The sequence below is a fragment of the Daktulosphaira vitifoliae genome, unplaced genomic scaffold, assembly GCF_025091365.1.
Source record: "Daktulosphaira vitifoliae isolate Bord-2020 unplaced genomic scaffold, ASM2509136v1 Scaffold_4, whole genome shotgun sequence".
NCBI lineage: Eukaryota > Metazoa > Arthropoda > Insecta > Hemiptera > Phylloxeridae > Daktulosphaira > Daktulosphaira vitifoliae.
The window spans coordinates 37,855,047-37,875,749 of NW_026099575.1; the positions used below are offsets into that span (position 1 = coordinate 37,855,047).

Genomic DNA, 20,703 nt, shown 5'->3' on the forward strand with positions numbered 1-20,703 from the left:
TAGCCTAAAGTACTAATAAGTGTTTAAAAAGTACTCATCCATACCTAATAATACATAATACTTTGTAAGTTTATACTTCACAATACAAAGTATTACATAAATTACATTATCAATAAACGGTAAACTCCAATAGTTATTTATTGAACTCATTACAAATATAGTTTTACTTCAGAGCAATGTTTCTACATCAGTATGCATACGGATAAATAAAATCTAAGAAAGCAACAGTAAAAAATAGGGATAAAAGGATTAAAAAATAAATTGAACTTAAGTAAGCTCTCATAATAATAGAAGAAAACAACAAAACTAGGTTAAAAACCTGCCTCATCAATTATATAATTTTTTAAGTTACACACAATGGTGACAGTATGTGCGAATGTATACAATAAAAACCAACATTATTTAATTTCTTTATTGTTTTCTTACTTTTATATTCTGTTATATTTAATATTTTATAGTATTATTTATACAACATAATATATTTATTGACTACAATTTTTTTTTTAATTGAAAACATTTTTAATAAAAGAAAAAAGAAAATTGGTTGAAAAATAAAAACGAATTTTTATGTACAAATTCATAATTTATGTTTATATTTGTGAAATTTATTCTAAACGAGTTAATTAATTTAGTTAAAAAAGATTGCCTAAATTTTGATACAGTTTTTAATGGAATAGAGTTAAGATGATAGCTATTCAAAGGCTTATATAGTTTTAATTTTGTGGTTTAAACTAAGTTGTGTAATTTACTAGGTTAGAATAAATTCTTATTTAACTTTGGTTTATAGAACGTGTGATTAATTATAAGTTAATTGTGATAAAACATTGTTTTAAATGCATAGAAAGCTTCCCCGTGGGGTTTACAAGGATGACAAAGTACGAGTACTGTAAATCCGAGGGGGCCTCGTTAATTATTTTAGCTTAACAAATAAATGTCGAGTTATATTTTGGAAAAAATATAAAAACAATAATTTCGTTAATATTTTACTTTGGAGTTTTTTTCAATGAGATATTAAATAACCAATTATAATCAATCATAATAAGAATCCAATTACTCTTCAAAGTCATATTTAAATAAAAATTCCATTCTGAACCAAATTAATTTTAGTTGCTTTCAAGTAATTTTTACATTTATTATTATTATAAACTATTGTCTTAAAGGTTAAAAAGGGCGACCTTATGGACATTCTTAATGATTAATGAGATTAAAACTATTGATTATAAAATCTTCAAAGATTTATAATAAAATTCACTAAGTATATTATATAAGTTTTCAATGGGAATGGATCAGATTGATAAATTTATCATGAATTACCCAAAAACAGTTTACTAATAAAAGATCATATTTTTGTTTACTATTATTAATTACTAGACTTCGCCTAGCTGGGGATCCGCCCCAGACCCGGTGCGCTGCGGGTCTCACGTATCTACGGTGCGTTAGGCCCTCAGGGGCAGTTCTTACAGTTAGACCATTGATTCCGGTAGGAAGAGTAGGCATTTGATTAATAAAATGAGTAAAACTCAAAAATAGTCAATAGTGAAAAGTATAAGGTATAAATTTTACATTTTTTGACTATGGTCATCACAATATTTTAATAATATTTCAATTTTAACATTATCTTTGGTATCATCAATATTAATAAAATTGTGTTAAGAAGTTAAAGGTAATAGGTTGAAATGATTTCTATAATATAAAATNTAATTTATTTACTTCAACACTACCTTAACACGTTTAATGTACTGATAAATACTCTTAAATTTACTATTCTTCGGTAACTACATCATCGAGAATACTTTTTATAGTTAATTAATGAAAATTATCAAAAAAAAAACAGCAGTATATAACAAAATTTGTATATGATTATTGAAATCTTTGAAAGCTCATAACTTTTAAACTAGACTTCGCCGACAAACATTTTTTTTATATTCTTAGTCGGTATGAAAAACTAAATTGATCTAAAAAAAAAAATTTGAAAAATCTCGATGGGGTGGTAAAATGCATTTAAGCCAAAATTTCAAATAAAAGGCAATACATTTTAATTTGTATTAGAATCTAATACATCTATACAAAGTTTCATTCACATTTAATGTAAAAAGTGTAGGAAAATGTCCACCACAAAGAAAAAGATTGTTGGTATGGTAAGGCGCATACTATAATAATAAAAAATTTGTTCCAAAAGAAAAAAAGGAGAAGGAAATAAAAAAAGTTATTAGTGAAGATACATGAAATAATAAAAAAAATCACTTAATAATATGACTCTAAAATATTTAGATGTAGTCCTTAGGTATATTTAAATATCGAGTTATTAGTACACTTGTATAGTTACAAAAAATCGAAATAATATCCTACTAAAAACTATGTGCGTGGACTTGAAAAAAAAAAGCTTTCGATGTTTTATTGTATAATAAGATAATAGGCAAGTGGTAAACGCTCACAACGGGTACAATTTTGGTCAGATTTCGGATTTTTTACCTTCCTCGTAGCATGTAGATTACAGTGATGTATGAGCGAAACGAAAACAAAAATCGTTTTCATGGAGAAAAGTGGCGTAAGAAATTAGGGCGGCGTGGCCTGGAGTGCCGAGAAACACAAAAAAACGTTCATAACTCAGTCAAAAAAGAACAGATTTTAACGACATTTTTTTCAGGGTACCTTTGGAATGTTTATAGGCAGATCGGGTAAAAATTTCAGAATTTAAATCGAAAAACGCTGGCAATAATGAGAGTTTTTAATACATTTTTTAAACGTTGTTGAGTTTTTTCATTAAAAATTTTTTTTTGAAAATTTTACCGTCGTTAAGTAATGTTTCCAGGATTGGCTAATTTTTCAGTGTTTTATTATATAATAAGATGTTAGTTTAAAATTTAACATTTTTTTAGTCCTACCAAGGTGATATTCAGTTTTTTTGTGGTCATTGATTTACAATTTGTTTGATTTTGACTATTAGACGGTTATCAGAACCGTATGGAACAAATAATCAGTATTTGTTCCATACGGTTTTTCTTTTCATTCAAAACAGATTTGTTTTGAATGATGTTTTCAAATCGTCTTACGTGTAGTACATTATAAACATAGTCGCCCTCAAATGGTTTAGTTTACTGCAAGCTAAAATTCACGTTTTTATGTCACCGACGCACAATAACATCGATTTTAACTAGGGATTTTTTTTCGAATGAAAACTACAAACTAATAACATAGTGGTAGGTATAATGAACAGAACAACAAAAACACAAGATTACATCATTAAATTGGATACGTATGTCATGTATTTCTTGGACGTTTTCAAGCGTTTCCTCTTCTACTCGTTGGTATTTTATAAAGATTACAGGAACATCGACTCGTGAAATCGTTTTATTAAATGCGAAAAACGGTGTAACGATGTAATTGGATCGCTATGTAGTAAACAAACATCAGGCGTCACCTTTGTGAAACTATGTATTTTCCTTTTGTTACTGTTATTGTTCTTAAAAACGTCCCTCTCATATCTTATGATCTACACACAACACAATTGTAATAGTATCAATACATGCGTTCAAAACATGTTGATTTTCGCTGCTTGATCAATTACTCCAACGTGGGCTATTGACTGTATTGATTTAGTTGCGACAGAGTAGTGTAAAAGTACAGTGTGTATTGTCGCTAAATCTATTTGAAAAATCTACGACCATAGGGATGATAATTCGTTTTTTCATTCTAATCGTAGAAAAAGTAATTATTGTAAGCTGTGATTGGATTTTTCACATTAAGTTGAAAATTCCTTTCTTCAAGTTTTTTTGACATACGTCAAATATATGTTGTGCATTCGCCTTTTCCATTAAATAATGTTTATAAGTTTAGCGGACTTCCTATCAGTACTTAACTATCGTTATAATGTTTATCTCTCCACGAATTTGTGTAACTTCATAAACAATAAAAATACACGGCTAATGACCACAGATGTCGATGCCTTAATAAACGAAAAAAAAGATAAAAATACTTAATTCCATAAAGTTAGGTAAAGAATGGAAATAAAGCGAAAATTAAATAATGAAAGCTTTAGCTTAATTGGATTACTTAAAAGTACAAAATTTATTTATAAAAAGTATTTTTACTCCAAGCAAATGTCATTTGTATTAAAAAAATAATAACATTTTTATTGTTGTATATTACAACCTGTTCATGAAAAATTGATATTTTTAAAGAGCAAAGTAAAGGCTTTTAAATTTGGGACATGGGATAAAAAGTTGGGTTCATTTTCACTGTTTTACTGAAATGGTTGAAATTTTTGTTAATTTTTTTATTGAAAGTACAGGCTGGTAGGCTCAATGTAACCATTTCAAGAAATATTTTAGTACATTGCTGAATTTACATATAAATTAAATACAATTATAGGATATACTAAAAAACAAAAATATGTAATGATACAACATAGATACATAAATATGTATAAAATGATACAGTAAATTAATTAAAAGAGTGAGGCGGTTTTAGTATTGGCAATCTTCATCATTCTTACAAGTGGTTCATTAGCAGTATAGTTTGTGTTACAAACAGTAATTAAAAACGGATAGTTAATGCGTATGGTCAAGGTAGAGATATTGAGGATGATTCAAGAAAGGAGATCTGAGTTGTTAATTTTACTTGATAGTAAATTAGATAGAAAAATGTATTCATTTTTACTGTCTTATAAGCCAATAACGAAAATTGTAGAGGATAAAGAAGAGGAAAAGAATCATGTGATTGGTGCTCAATTTTTAATATATGTCCTACAAAGTATAAAAATTTACGCTTTATTTTTCGGCTCATTTCGTCCTGTCACATTGAAATTAATTATTTATCCTTCATGGATCATGACATTATTGATTTTCAACATCACAACCATGGTCAATAATATACTGTATATAGATATATATGTGTGTATCTTTGTTTAATTTAAATATTTACAACTAGTGAGGTTAAGTTGCTTCATATGGTATAACCCATCATGACAATTTTTTACAATGCATTATGAACTACCGATTTTTGAGTGGTAATATTACTATCCAAAAATCTTTGATATGTTTAAATATCTGCTATACATTCATGTTATATTAATACTACATTATTATCATATAAAAGCAGGGCCTTGAAACAGAATATTTATAATGTGGGTATTGATTTTGCTTTTTTTTTTTAGTTTCCAGTATATTGTGGTTATGAGTTCTGGCGTCTATTTGAGATTTTAAAATTAATTAAGATTCAAGGACTTATATTAAATAAATTATGATAAATTATCATAATCCTACATGGTAAAATAATTTATATCTGATTGTTTATTTAGGTTGTTTAAAAAATTAGTAATACAAAAAAATTAAATACAGTTTACATTAAAAATAATTTAAACCGATTGATAATCAATTTAATTTGATAATTATTATCATTTGGGAAACTTTTTTTTCAGTAAAAAAAAATTATATTTAGTGTAGTTATTCTAATTGAGGATTAGTATCGTTGAACATAAAAATTTGGAGTAAGATTTCTAAAAAATATACACTTTAAATTAAAACTACGAAATATACTTACGTGATATTAAACAAAAAATATACTTAAATACTAAAATACATTTAAAATTATTGATCTTCTTCTAAGATATGTAGATATGAAACACTGCCTCTCACTGTAAGGTTGAACACCAAACAATTTAGCACTGAGGCTTGGTGATCAAACTTAAAGTGAGTGACAGAATTTATCGACGAATAGCTTGTTGAGTTTTCACGACATAATAATACAATTATGTCTTGTAGCAATTAAAATATACACAGTTTCACAATTAAATTGGTATTTAAAAAATGACATAGGTCACAATTTTTATAAATTTGATATTAATGTACGTATTTAAGTATGCTGTATAAAAATTATACTTGACAGACTAATATTCAATTAAAATATTGGCTATAACAAATTTGAGTCACGAAATTATACGAATAAATCACTTGCGCATTTTTAAATGTTTAAAATATTCATTTCGTGACTATTGTCTTTCTCTGAAATGACCAATTCAATTATATATATATATATAAAAAAAAAAACTTTGATTGAATTTTTCAATAAAATTTTTAACAGTTTTCTACTAAGTTGAGAACACTCAGTATTTTATAAAGAATTAATGTTAAAACTATTAGTATCAAACATTTTTATTGAAAAAATTGTTAAGATTTTTATATTGACTATATAATTTAAGTATTAAATTCTACTATTTTTGAATCTACAAGTGTTATCTTAATAATAATATCATAAAACTAAAAAGTTTTTTAAACTAAAAATATTTTTTTCATAAAAAAAATTATCTTTTCAAAAAGAATAAGTCAATCTTTTATGTGAATTTTGAAATATAAAAACAAAATAATATTTAATAAATGTATGGCTTTTATTGGTATTTTATTATTTTACTCTTTAAAAAATGCATTATTTAAATATCGTTGGAAAGCGTTTTTCTTAAAATCTTTTTCTTATTTAAACGGTACATAAATTATTATAAACTTTACTCTCTAGGGTTTTAGATTAGTCTTTGGTGAAAAATATTTGTTATCATTTACTATTGCTTTTGTTGAGCTTAGGTATACACGTCTATGTTGTATTCCATTCCATAAAATTGGCGCATAACTCAACTAGATGCGATAATTGGATGCGATTTATGATTGAAATACAATATATCACATAACATTACCGGAAATTGTAGCTAACAATGAAATTATGTCAACTAATAGTTGTTAGGCAAACTCCATCCATGTAGTAAAAATAAATCAATCTTATGGCTGATATACTTTTGGGTATAAACGAAGAGAGGGATTTTACTGCACCCAAAATAATATTTCTTCGGCTATCGCAAATTGCACAGAGGTCGGGCGACGCGTTAAATTTAACAACAGTTTTCACCGAGTCATTTGTTCTGATTAGAAAACACCGTCTGAACGGAGGCATTACCTTACAAGCGATGCGTTTTTAAAGAAAATGAAAAATCTAATAGAATGATTACCTTACATTGTGGTGTGCACCATATAATATATGTTCATTTTTACCAATAAAGCGTTGACGGCACTAATGCATTCGTTTGCAATCATTCGAATATAAGACATGAATTGTTTCTAAGACACAGTAATGATACTTTTAATAAGCGTATCCATTGTTTTCATAAAATGTAAACGTTGTACATAAAGTTTAAACTATTTTATTAGATGCGATCATCATGTAGGTCTGTTAAAAATATATATATGTAAAAATAAATAAACGTGTTGAAGTCGTTGGAATAAACTTGTATCGACTTTAACAGTAAAATTGAATTTTTCCGTCAACTTTCATCATTACAATTACCGTACTCAATTTTGGTGTGTGTTTTTGTTCCATCGAACTTAAAACAATAACATCGAATGGCTTCCGAACGTTAATTAATTCTATTGAAAAAAAGAAGCCCAACTAAGTTGTCTTTAATGAATCAGTTGTTTATTCGCATTATCATTTTTGAACTAAAAATGTTTACAAATCCTACGGGTGTATTTTAACATTTTTATCTTCTTAAAATTTGGTTAATTTAAATCTACTTAATTTTTCTTGTAAATAAGTCAATTATTTGTTTTAGTCCACTCCACTCCCTAAAATAACTTATAATGTTATATTTAATTAGACACCTATCAAAGTTCTAGATTTAGTAATAGAGAAAATTTAACTCGTTCATGAATGCGTCTTTTCTCATACGATTTGTATGAACTTAGTAGAAAGCAAAATATTAATATGAATAGCAGTAAATTAAATAAAGGATCGTGCTTTTCATTTTAAGCCAGTCGTTTGAGTTACTGGGAAATATGTTATTCCACGATAAACATTGTCTGTACGAAACGACGGTGGTCCAAAAAGATCTACAACACACAAAATTTCCTTTTAATTCAACGCTATTTGTAAATGCTAAGCCATTATCAGGTTACAACCCAATCCAATCTAACGTCAGAAACCAAAACAATAACATAATTTTATTATGAAATAATACTTTACATGTACTTGTTACTAAACAATCAAAACTTAATTACAAATTTCAATTCGATAATACTATTTTTGGCAAAAAAAATCAAAATTATTCATAACAGCTGAAACTAGATACACACATTGTTAACTGTTTTTCTTATGATAAACTATTAAATAATAAAAATTTTGATTATATGGTTTATGCTAACAACTTTTGTGATCTCTTAGCACTTATCGTTTTTAATGGACATTGTTATGAAAATGAACCGCCTACAATCTCAACTTTTTAGTGTTTTAAAATACGTTAACGTTTTATTTGAATTTTGAGTTAATGGTACTCATTAAGATATTTAAAACAAAATTTTCATACTTAAATTACTAGAAGTTATTGATTATTTAAAAACCTTGAACTCTCAATTTTTTTAGGATGTCTGGTTTTTAAAATGTTTAAGTTTTAAAGTATAGTTTATGTAAATTAACTATGTTGAAAAATTATAACTAAACTTTATGCATTTTCATTGATGTATAGTTATTGTCTTGTGTATTCTGGAGTTGTAATTTATTAATTGGAATTCATTAAGACTTTATAGTGTATCTTATGTTTTGTTTACAGTACCTACTAATGTTCAAAATAAAAATATTATTAGTTTAGAAATTGTTCAACGTTTATTTACGTTTTTAGGAAAAACTGTTGAGTATAACATACATTTAAATTTTATAAATTAAATTAATTGGCTTTATAAATTTTTAAATAATTAATAATATATAATATTATAGAAGTAATGATTATTGTCGTAAGATGATATGAATAGAATATATCTTTTAGTAATTACTATTGTTTATTGTCAAGTGTTGGTTTTTAATTCTAATTTGTTAACTATAATACAACAATATTTCTATAGTGCTAAGTGGCATTCAGAAGTATCAATAAAGCTCCTATCACAATTTAAGTGGAATAAACTTTTAATCGAAATCTGAACCATGAGTGGAAATGAGTTTCTTGGTAGATAAACTATTAAATTATAATTGTATGAAAACGGTAAAACTCCATCGTTAAGTCGAAGTGTAATAGTTAGACAAATCGAATTTTGATTACTTTTTGTGAAATAATAAAGGTCTCTAAGCTACGTTTTAAATGCTTCATAAGTAAGTTTTTAATCTAAGTCCTAATTGGCTAAGACGACAAAAGCTATTAGAAAGCCAACTGTAAAAATGCTTAAAAGACATGGCTCATTTGCCAAAAATTGAGTAAGGGAAGAATAAAAATATTTATTTACTCTGAGATTTCTTCAATATCAGGAAGATCAATCACAATGACAAGTATAAATTTTTATAAACCGTCATGGTACTTTATTAGGATGATTTTATGTCATTTTGAAATATTACAGTTATTAGTTTATCTTAGTAAAAATGCTGCTATACGTATTTTTAATATTTGAGAGAGACCAGTTAAAATGTGTGAAAGGATAACGCATTACGGCAAAAATAGGAAAAGAGAATATGGTGAAAACTTGACAAGTATAGAAATAAATCTAGAACATTTAAAGATGTATGTAGACACGTTTTACACGCGGTTGAATTACAATAAAGGTCGCTAAAGAGATTCGATCATAATATAATGTTTGAGCGAAAAAAATGGTGTAGATTTTTTTATATAATGGTTTTTTATAGTAGTATAAATAGCGTTTATCGGATAACGTTAATACGCAATGGAATGAACAACTTAAAAATTACTTTTAGGATAAAATATTTGATATGAGCATAGTTTCATTCTCATTGTCTATATTATCTGGTAAACTATAAAAATGTGTTTATTTTTATAATAAATGTACATACGTACATTATTTAATTTGTCATAGTCAGTAGTATATTATTTTCTGTTTTGGTTACATAAAGAAATTTTTAAAATGCATTATATAGAATTTATTACCATCTAAATGAAATACGAAGTTAATTACAATTGATTTTATCTCAATACGAGATATAGAAACGATTGAAGAGTAAATAAATTAAGTACTTATGAAATTAGTGAGGTCATGGAACATCAAAGAAAATATTAAGTTTATACAGTCGGTCGTATAATTGCTTATGACAGGTTGTATCGGTTTTGAAACTTTCGACAAAAGATATATTTTAATAATTTGATGGTTTCAAAGAAAAGTATGAAATTCTAACACACATTATTAAATTCCTGAATAGGGTGATTCATCTGAAAATAATTTCATTGTGACTTTTACAGTATTTTTAAATTTTAAAATGTTGTTTACTTTTAAAAATAAAAATGAAATTAATTAAAAAATATTTATACACATTTACATTTGTAAAATTATAAACAAAAGTAGCTGAAATTTATTTTCTGAGTGAAAATAGAAAATGCACTCACATATGTACACAATATTATTTATTTGAAAATACAATGATAAATCAATAGGATCTAAATAGCATTTGGTGTCTGCTTTGTCATTATCATGCGGATACGTATCATATCAATAATATTAAATAATAAATATGTACATAAATATTGTATTGGGTGGTTCAGTGATAAATATATATTTATTATAGATAAACAACACTTATATTTTAGTTGATAGAAAATAAAAGTAATGTCGAAATTTCTTCAGAAATGTTTGGAAAACATATTTTTATTTCAAATGCTGCATCGCAGTTACTATTTTTACTATATTCTTTTCATAAAAAAAATCCAAGGAAGCTTCCGTAAAGGATTATAAAATCCAAGATTACATCATGTTTTATTTATTTATAAAAGAAACATACGATAATGATTTTTGACTCAAAAAAGTATAATTCTATCATATTACTCTTAATTGATTCTTTTTGTAGTATTCTTTAACTTAAAGACAATTTTGAGAATTATTTAGTGAACGTACCGAAACTTAAGTGTATTGATTTCAAAATAGAAAGGCAACTATGGAAAAAATATTCTAATGAAAACTCTTCAGATAAGTTCGCCAACGATTTTGTTTAAAACTAATGTTATTCATTTATGAAAATAAACAAATAAGTAGTTTAAAACAGTTTTAACTTACTTAGTTTGAAATTAACTGCAAAAAATAATAAATTACATAAAAAATGTACAGTTTTAGAATTCTGTTAGAAATGAATAATTAATGAGTACACTTAATATTTTTATTTTAAAAGCATCTAACTCTTTATAATGTAATATAAGAGTCAAAAGGTTCTATCTCGTATGAATATTGTTTATAAAATAGAACTTTTTGATTTTCAATCGACGATGTTAAGATTTAATATAATACCTCATTTAAAAATAAAGCAGCAAGAATATCTATAGATAAATCACAACTATTTAATAGCAAACAGGCTTAGTTTTTAATTTAATATGTTAAATTTAAAACATAACAATAAAGGATATAAACATATTTTAAGTTTTGTCTGTCGTTTTTTACATGAATTTTCAAACAGAAAGATTCTTCTTGTAGCTAACTTTCATCAAACTTTTGACTATATTTTTATTTGTAAACTAGTGATAACGAGTTAGATTGTTAGATTATTTCTAAAAAAAATTAAAATCATTAGAAACTTTAAACTCTATGAGTAACTAGGCTTCTATTTCAATGTATAATATAAATCTAACTTGATTTATATTTTTAACAGGCAAACATTTTTTGACGTTCTTTTAAAATAAAATATCACAAGTGAGGGAATTATTTTATAATACTAATACTTTAAAAAAAAAACTTAATATTTTAATGTCAGCAATATAATAGTTTATAAAAGTTAAACAAGTTTTCATTAGTAATAATCACAGTAGGCAATACTTATAAAAATATTTTGTCAGTAAAGTATTTATTAAATAGATAAAATCTTTAATAATCTAGATTTTTATTGGCACAATTTAACCTATAATGTAAAACATCTTATTGTCATTTATGATTTAATTAATATTTTGCTATTAACATAATTATTATTTTTAATATTATTGCAATATCGAATTTTTTAATAAATATTTATGATATAAAAATTTTTCTTTCTTCATAAAAAATATGTTATTTTTTTAAATTTTTGTTGTTTTATATGAATGTTATATAATATTTGAAAAGTTGAAATAAAAATTTTTATTCAAACGAATTGGATCTCATTCGACTTCATGTTACTGATTTTGCCTATTAATGATAGTTATTAACAATTTAGAATCATATTTTATATAAAAATAATTATTTTTTCTCGTAATATGGTAAAGTTTGTAATTTCAGGAAGAAGTATTTTTGAAATATGAATGTTTAGTTTTCATGAACAGTTAATGTTTGTCAGGGTCATCTGGCTCGAACAGATTTTATTATTATTGGAATCAATCAGTCGAATCTAAATTATTCGCTACCAATATGCTTAAAATAGAGATACAAATAAGATTGTATTAAAGACATGGCTTTTGTAATTCCACTGAGTCGTACAATCATATCAATTCCGGTAAGAATGAGTAGGGGAAAGTAAGAAGCAACACTTCTAGCAGATGGGAAAATTGAATTTTGGCATGTTTTCGAGGCGTATCTGCTCATGTGTAACAAACACGACACTGGTGGCGACGAAGAGAAACTTTAAAGTGGCCTCACGTGACTTAGACAACATTGAGTGACAGCCTTACCTTTCCTAGACCTTTTTTTTCTTTCGATTATACACTTCTTGTTCATTTTTCATTGGAAATGCTGTTCTTTATTTTTGCAAAAAACAAATCTTTTTCACCATTTTTTTAATATTTAAATAATTTTCTGACAATGAACTTTGTCCGTAAGAAAACTTTATGCTCCTAAATAGCCAATATATTATATGATACGTTTTAATTTGTTTAATGAGCGTGAACATGCCGTGAGAAAATAATATCTTCATATCTCATTATCATAGAACAATTTAAAATTAAAAAAGACTAAACAACTAAATAGCAAAATAATTTTGATTCGCCTAATTATATTTCTAAGAACAATCAAAAATGTCAATAACTACAAATAAAATGAGCATTATAAATTTGATAAAAATAAGTCTAATAAGTAGCTGACGATTGAAATATAATTGGCGATATGGCGTTCAGGTTTTTTCCTAATCGAGGAGATTTTGTCTCCTCAAAATTTTTTCCTAAGCACGTAATTATTTTTGGAGAATTAATCCCCAAATCTCTCCTTGGTAACACCCTTGTCTAAAAGTATATATTGATAAAAATACAAATTACACTTCCATACCACTTGATTAAAAATTTGAAAGATTGAAATCTCGTACTAGGAATTTGTTAATAATTGCGCAAACAGTTAACATAATTAATATCTTAGACAAATGTATCGTGGAAAATATCACAATATAGAACTGGGAGTATCATGTGTGCGGTAATATGGTCAGGTGTCTCAAAAGATGAACAACGTGTTAATAGTAATTTTCAAGTGACCAATAATATTATTCAATAAGATTTTCCAAATAATGATGTTACCTGTCGATTATTCTCATCACTTTCCAATACTAGAGTTTTAACTTTCATTTTGTGCCACAAGGACATAATCTTATTCCACGATAATATTACCTAGTAATTACTAAATCAGGCTCTTACTACGGAATGTTATGTATAAATCTATATTGATGCCAATCAATGTTTTAACGTAAACTATATTGTATGCTCTATCTTACCGCCACAAGCTTGAGGTGGTAATGGAAATATTAGCGTAGTGGAGCTCTTTCTTCTTGCTACCGCACAGCCCAATGATTGTGGTTTGAAACTACGTAATTGCTGCATAAAATCTGAGCACTCCATCAAAGCTACGTCGGCGAAGTGCAAATCACACAATATGTGATTTTTGAACCTCCTGGCCCGTTTCTGGTTCGGGCCGGTCAGGTTCATTCCACATGAATTGCATCGCAAACATTCTTCGTGATAATGCTTGTTGTCGTACAACAAAGAAGTTTCTGAAAAATCAGAAAAAACAAATTAGTGAACAAATTTGAAACTTCGAAGAAAGAAAAGCGTACAGTTTTCAACAAAGTAAAAATAAGATTTTTATGTATTTATAGGAGCAGACATTCCATTATGATTCGTGTTATAAATATACTTTATTGCATATTATGATTTAACTTCTTTACTTTAGGCGCAGATAGAATATTTCAGTAAAAATTCAATTATTTCATTTTTGTAATCGAAAATTTTTTTTTCTAAATTGTAACACTCAAAATACTCCTATAACATCCTAACGATTAATTTAAAATAAGTTCACGTTTGCAAAGTAAAACAGTTTTAGTTATTTTCAATGTTTTTCAATTTATCTATTAAAATATTATATTAAACAGTTTTAGTCGTAAAATCTTATAAACCAATTTTAAGTTTTTCATCATCTCTGTAATATTATGTCGAGTAGTTAAAAAATGATGATGCTTACGTTCCACTTTCGTATGATAATGTATTATACGATTAACCTTTATGACAGTATAAAAACTTATCTTGAGTTATAGGGTTGTGTTGTTAATATTTTAAAACATTATTTATGCATAGGCATGATTAAAGTATTAAATATATTTTTATGATTCACAAATTATAAAGTTAATTGCAATCATTAATTTTGTAGTATAAATGGGCGATATAAAATATCTGCAATGCTTCATTTATAAAAAAAACATTACATTATAATATTTTGTTAGAAGTGTTAGCTAACTAGTGATTAAAATTATTAATTGTAGTAATAACGATAAAAAAGATATTAAAGAGATGTAATAAACTTGAATTTTCTGGTGTGTTTGCTATTCTTTGTTAAAATAAGATATCCCAGTAATTAATATATATCAATTCATAAGAACGGGTAAAATGTCTATAAATTTTGCAACAAATATTAACTGCAATGATTTCAGATTAACTAAAAGTTGTATCTTGATAATGTTGGCTATTTTATAATTTAGGTATTATATTTTTTTTATAAATGTCGTAACTCTTGGTTAAAATATAAAATAAGTGTATTTTTAAATTTAATTTTATATGGATTTTCAGTTAGTAAATAATTGAAGAATATACATATAACTCATGTCACGTTTAAATATTCAATATGATAAAATGTATAGGTAGTAATTTAAAAGGCTCGGAATCTTAAATAATATTAACAGTTACTATAAAATAATAGTATATTTTTTGTCTTTATATTTTAATAAAGTTTTAAGGTTAAGAATATTTATCGCTTTTGTTCAGTGGCATAGCAAAAAAAGGAATGAAACTTTAGATCTTAGAGATTTTTGCTCGTGTGTTATTTACAAGATTGGAATTGTGGGTGTGTTTATTATATTATACGTTTATAATATACTAAAACGCATAGAAACGTGACGGCTCATGAAACGGGTCAACACTCGATCCACATCTATCAAAAAACATCTGTCACGGCCATTACTATTACTGGCTGAACCATTAGGATAATTACTTTTTCTTGTGGAAATTATCTTGTAGAAAATATCCTTAATACTTCATTTTATCCTATGAAAAACATAACTAAGGATTTGACATTACTTAAATTCTTTCGTTAACATTTTATTTACCGAAATAATTATATCTGAAGTAAAATTAAATAAAGTTATTATTTATAGTCAAATTGTATTTTTTTTTGTTTAAATTAACGTTGAAATTTATTTGATCAAGTAAGTCGTTAATCAAAAAATGTCAGGTTAATACAATCAATATTGTCATATTTTACCTATACTTTTCATGAATACTCCGTCAAATTTTTTTTTACAATTTTAATCGTTTTAAAAGCATTTTTTTGAATTTAATTATTGAGTTTAATATTAAAATATTTGAGTCGATACTTCAACTAACAGTGTTAATGATTTGCGATCACGCATAGTAAAAAAATAATTTAATCAACTAATGGTTACACATTTAAGGGGGTAATTTCTCTCTTAATGTTAAATGATGTGTCAAAGCCAGAACAAAAATGAATCTCATTAACATTTAAGGCATGATACTTTCTCCAGCTTATAGGATTTACATCATAATAAGTGATAAAAATTTAACACATTTTGAAAAATACTTTTTTCAGATTTTGATAATTCATAACTTTTTGTATACAACAATTTTAAGCAACACAAATATTTGCTGAACTCTTTTTTTTATATTAGCACAGTTATCATCAAATAATTTGTACTGATTATTTATTAATTTTTTTTTTTTAATCTGACCTTACTCAGAGCAGCGTTATTGCAGTAGATAAAAGCTCAATATTTGCTTTCACGGATAAAGGCTCAGAAAAATCTTTTATATTACGTAACTGTTATTATATGGATACGTCATGTTTCATTGGATGTATTACTGCAGAGAAATCTCACGGGGCACTACTATAATTCGACTGTAAAATTTTAGGTATTTGGATTTTGGAATTTCGCTTTTATGATCTGTATTTTTTAACACAATGTGTATGTCCACTGAGAATGCATTATAGTGTATGATTTGTACATATTACGAGTGAATAGGTGGCTGATGATAACACGTTTCCATCGTATACCAAATGGTTTTAGGACCACATTGGTAAAACACCTATTTTATTTTAGTTAAATGCGTAATGAAGTAAAACAGCTCTACTTTTAACCCTTTTAGGTATAGTTTTTGAAATGTATATGTGCTTGAGGGAATATTAAACATTACTTTTACACCGTATGTAAACCTTACTGCCAAATATACAACTGTTATTTATAAGTTTGGTTCATACTTGTATAACAAACCTTTTAAATATTGTACAACATGTCTAATGTTTTCTATGATATTTTTTCAGCGCAAATCATGTATTAAGATTTGTCAATTTAAGTAATCAATAGACTATTAATTAAATTATTTGGTAAAATATTCATAAAAGTAATTAAATTACAACTCCTTCAATATTTGACTACTACAACGACAATGCCATCACTATTAAGTTGATTAGTGTGTTTAATTTCAACTTGTAATAGTTATAGACAGTTCAATATTTAGTAGAAAAATGTTTTAATGTCAATTTTATCACAATTTTAGTGTTTTTAAATTGTAGTATTTTTAACGCGGCGTCCTGTGTAGGCAATTTAGCTGCTTCGGTGTCACAATGAAATGACACCATATCATAGTCGTTATCAGGGAAAACACTAAAAACAGTATTTAAATAAGAGTTATACAAATTTTGAACTAGAATAATTTTATTTTTTAAATTGTATGTTTATTAATATTATTATCATAGTTACTTTTAATTATTTTTAAAATTACTTTAATTGATAACGTTGAAGCTTAAAACAAAAGGATACGTAATAATGTATAAGTCCTTGGTAGTTATTTGAATAATTAATAAAGTAGCACAAAAGTCATTTTCGTATCATAACTATGACAAAACTTACTTTATATTTTCATTTCAGAATTTTATTACACAATAAATGTTATTATCTAATAAACTATTAATAAACAATATTATAAAAACTCAAATATATTACCGTAGACTTACAATTCGCAGGCTTTTTATTGACACCATTATGCGATTCAATCCCAGTCGACAAATAAAAACTTTGTAGCGTTTTAACGATATTAATTTTATTGAAATACCTTAATCCCAGTCATGTTTTTAACCTAATCGATTTACTTAATAATTTATGCATAAAGTGATTTAAATAAAAATATATTGTGGTATTGGTACTAAACAATGCCGAGTCCATACAAAAAAGAAGTTATTGGTACATTTTTTTTACATTCATGTAATGCATTCATTCTGCTTGTATCAAAATATCGTCAATAACATTATTTTATATTTAATCTTATAGATAAACAAAAAAAATCTAAACTAAAATGAAAAATTAATATCGTAACAAATAACGGTAACAAATTACGATTTTACACAAAAAAGTTATATTAAATTAAATTAACAATTTTACGACTATTCATAACTAATAGTAAATTAATTATTGACGTATAAATAAAAAACGATTTTATCTATAATGATAAAATGATAAGTGCATAAAAGAAAAATATACTTGGACATCTTATTATTATTATTATTATTACTGTTTTATCAAAACAGTAATATTCCACAATAATAGTTAGAATCTATTGGACTGAATACATTTATTTTAATGGCCAACAGTATGTTTATAATCTACGTAAAATATCTTAAATTATAACGCTTTTTTGATAATCTGCTTTTCGAAATTCAATGTTGTACCTATTATTTTTTATTTTTCAACTCTGAAAAATAATAAAATACAAAATCTACTAACCTTGTCCGATTGAATAATAAATCTAAAAATAATAGATTTCCCCATTATGTGACCTTGTGGATACACTTTAAATCGACCATTGTTGTTACCACTCCCCTTTGAAAAACATTTTTAAAAGTATGAATACTTTTTTTTAGTTAAACTTTTGTTGAATAGTTACTATATTTTGTTAGTTATTAAAAAATGTTACAAAATAATAATTTATTTAAAAAAACTATATCTTGTCGCAAAAGTAATAATATTGGAATGTAAAATTACTTATTAAGGCTATACCTTTTTTTTTTTTTTATTAAAAATTAATGAAATTATAAAATTTACAAAAATATATTATAATAAATTATTTAATATAATATACGCCACTATTTAGGGTCGGTTTACGATTTGACAGGATTTTACACCTGACGTAATTCATTATGGCTGAGGGAGCCAACATGAGGGCAAGGCATGTGTCACTGTTGAAATTCCCTTTTCCACCCAGAAACTAACAGCAAACGGTGCGACTGAACATCAGCAAGATGATCAGTCATTTTCTTAATTAGGTTATTTTTTACTCAAAAAGATAGTTATATATACATGATGTCATTATAAAAAAATTAGTTGACATCCCTATAAGGCATAAGAATTGAACTAAAAAATACCAAATGTTATTAATTTTTAAGATTTTAATTTATAATATTTTAAGAGAAATCGATGGCTAGCATTAAAAAAGTCGTCTTGAATACTCTTATTTAATTTAAAACAAATAATTAAAAAATAAATTGTTTGAAAAAAAAAAACAATCCATTTTATTAAAAACAAAATGGATTTGGAACCTTGATTGAAAGGTCAAATTAAACATGTTAAATCGGGCAAAGTAGAAGTTAAAGTTTATGGTTGTAATATTCATTTTGTTTAGAACTGACCTAAGGTTCGGTAAACTACTATTAAGGTGGTAATTAAATATTAGTATGGTGTATTAACAGATTACATGCTGTATTTACGATTTTTTTACGAAGAATGTACCTTGAAACAGTCAACTTGAATTTTACTTATCAATTGGGATTTATTTACTGAGCTTTTTTTAATTACTCAACAATTTTATTTGAAAATCATTGGTCTGTAGTATCAAAGTAAACGAGCGACATTTTGTTTAGTTTTACTATTCATCGTTAAATTATGTTATATTATATATACCCTTCAATGGAGCAACGTTTGTGTAGCATAACATTCTCTGGATTGTAAATGTGGCTTATGACAAAAATACAAACTGAGTATCACAAACATTTTATTTTGTTTGTCGAAATTGAGGTAAATTGTTCCGGTAGCTTTTGTGAATATTTGCAAGTCGAACATTACAAGACAACCCAAGTTAACGCGTACAGTAATTGTATCGTTTGAAAAACTTTCGACCGTTTAAGCTAGATAAATGGGTTTGGTGGCGTATTGTGTTTGTCGATTTAGGGTATTGAAGTAACAAAACAATAGGCCATAGCGTTCTGCTATTTTGTCGTTAGAAAGAAAGAGCGTGTCAGAACGGCCGAGACCACCAAAGTTTCCAGAGATGTTATACGCTAAGGTATTTCACAATCGCCTTTACAGTTTTTCTTTCTTGATTAAACGATTAATATTTTACGAAGAATTCCGCTTTAGCTATGTCTATTTTATTTAAAACTATTTTTATTTTTTGTAGTATCTAATATTTTTAATTAATGAAAAATATTTTTCATTATACGAGTACATTAAAAAGGTTATTATGCGGAGACAAAGTGAAGATATCATTTATTTTTCATGATAACCGCACGGCGTAACTTTTGTGGTCGCAGTTTTCAGGTGACCACTTAGCGGTTGTTGTCATAGTTACGTCGAGGTCGACGCCACGCTATTTACTGACCATCACTATGAGGTTAATATCTGTTGCTTATCGTCTCATATTACCGCAATTAAATTGAACAACACTAATAATTACTAATTTGCATTTTATATAGTTGTACACTGTGGAGCATAGTGTGTAGCAGTAGATCATTCAGTCGCCGCCTTAGTGCTGATGTTCAGCTGCACTATTTGCTGTTAGTTCTTGAATGGGTGACCGTACGTGAATTTTAACAATGACACACACCTTCCCCCCATACCGACTTCCTCAGTCATAATGAAGTTGTGTCAAGTGTAGATGAATAAATATCAATTGAATATTGATTGGTTAATATTGACGCTCAAATTCCGAGAACCATCTCGTTTCCAATGAATGGGTGTCGAGTATAAATAACTTTGATCGCATGAATTGTATTGCACTTGGAATATTATTTTTGCGGTATTTTCCAAGTTAGTAGGGTAATTAGTAGTTCTTTATTGCTAGAAGATTCTCTTCGAGCAATAAGTTTGATAAAAATTACATCAAAATATATATTTGATATTCCATGAAATTATCCCATAAGATGTTTTACTCTTAACTTTCATCACTTGTTTTAGAAAGTGTTGATAAACAATCACAAACAAATTTAGAAAACAACTTTATTTGAATGGTAGTTATTTTGGATT

The 20,703-nt window shown here is 26.2% G+C and overlaps 1 protein-coding gene across 8 annotated transcripts in view; it reads right to left on the reverse strand.

Annotated features, from left to right (window-relative positions):
* Positions 1 to 20,703, reverse strand: part of LOC126906077 (uncharacterized) — a 177,099-nt gene that overhangs the window by 14,759 nt on the left and 141,637 nt on the right. For all 8 annotated transcript variants that reach the window (XR_007704181.1, XM_050686338.1, XM_050686334.1 and 5 more), the window contains one exon: positions 13,621 to 13,896. Coding sequence is in view for 7 of the 8 variants with exons in the window: in XM_050686338.1 (XP_050542295.1) it covers positions 13,621 to 13,896 (276 nt within the window). In the remaining variant the exon portion in view is untranslated. The remainder of the gene's footprint in view (positions 1 to 13,620; positions 13,897 to 20,703) is intronic.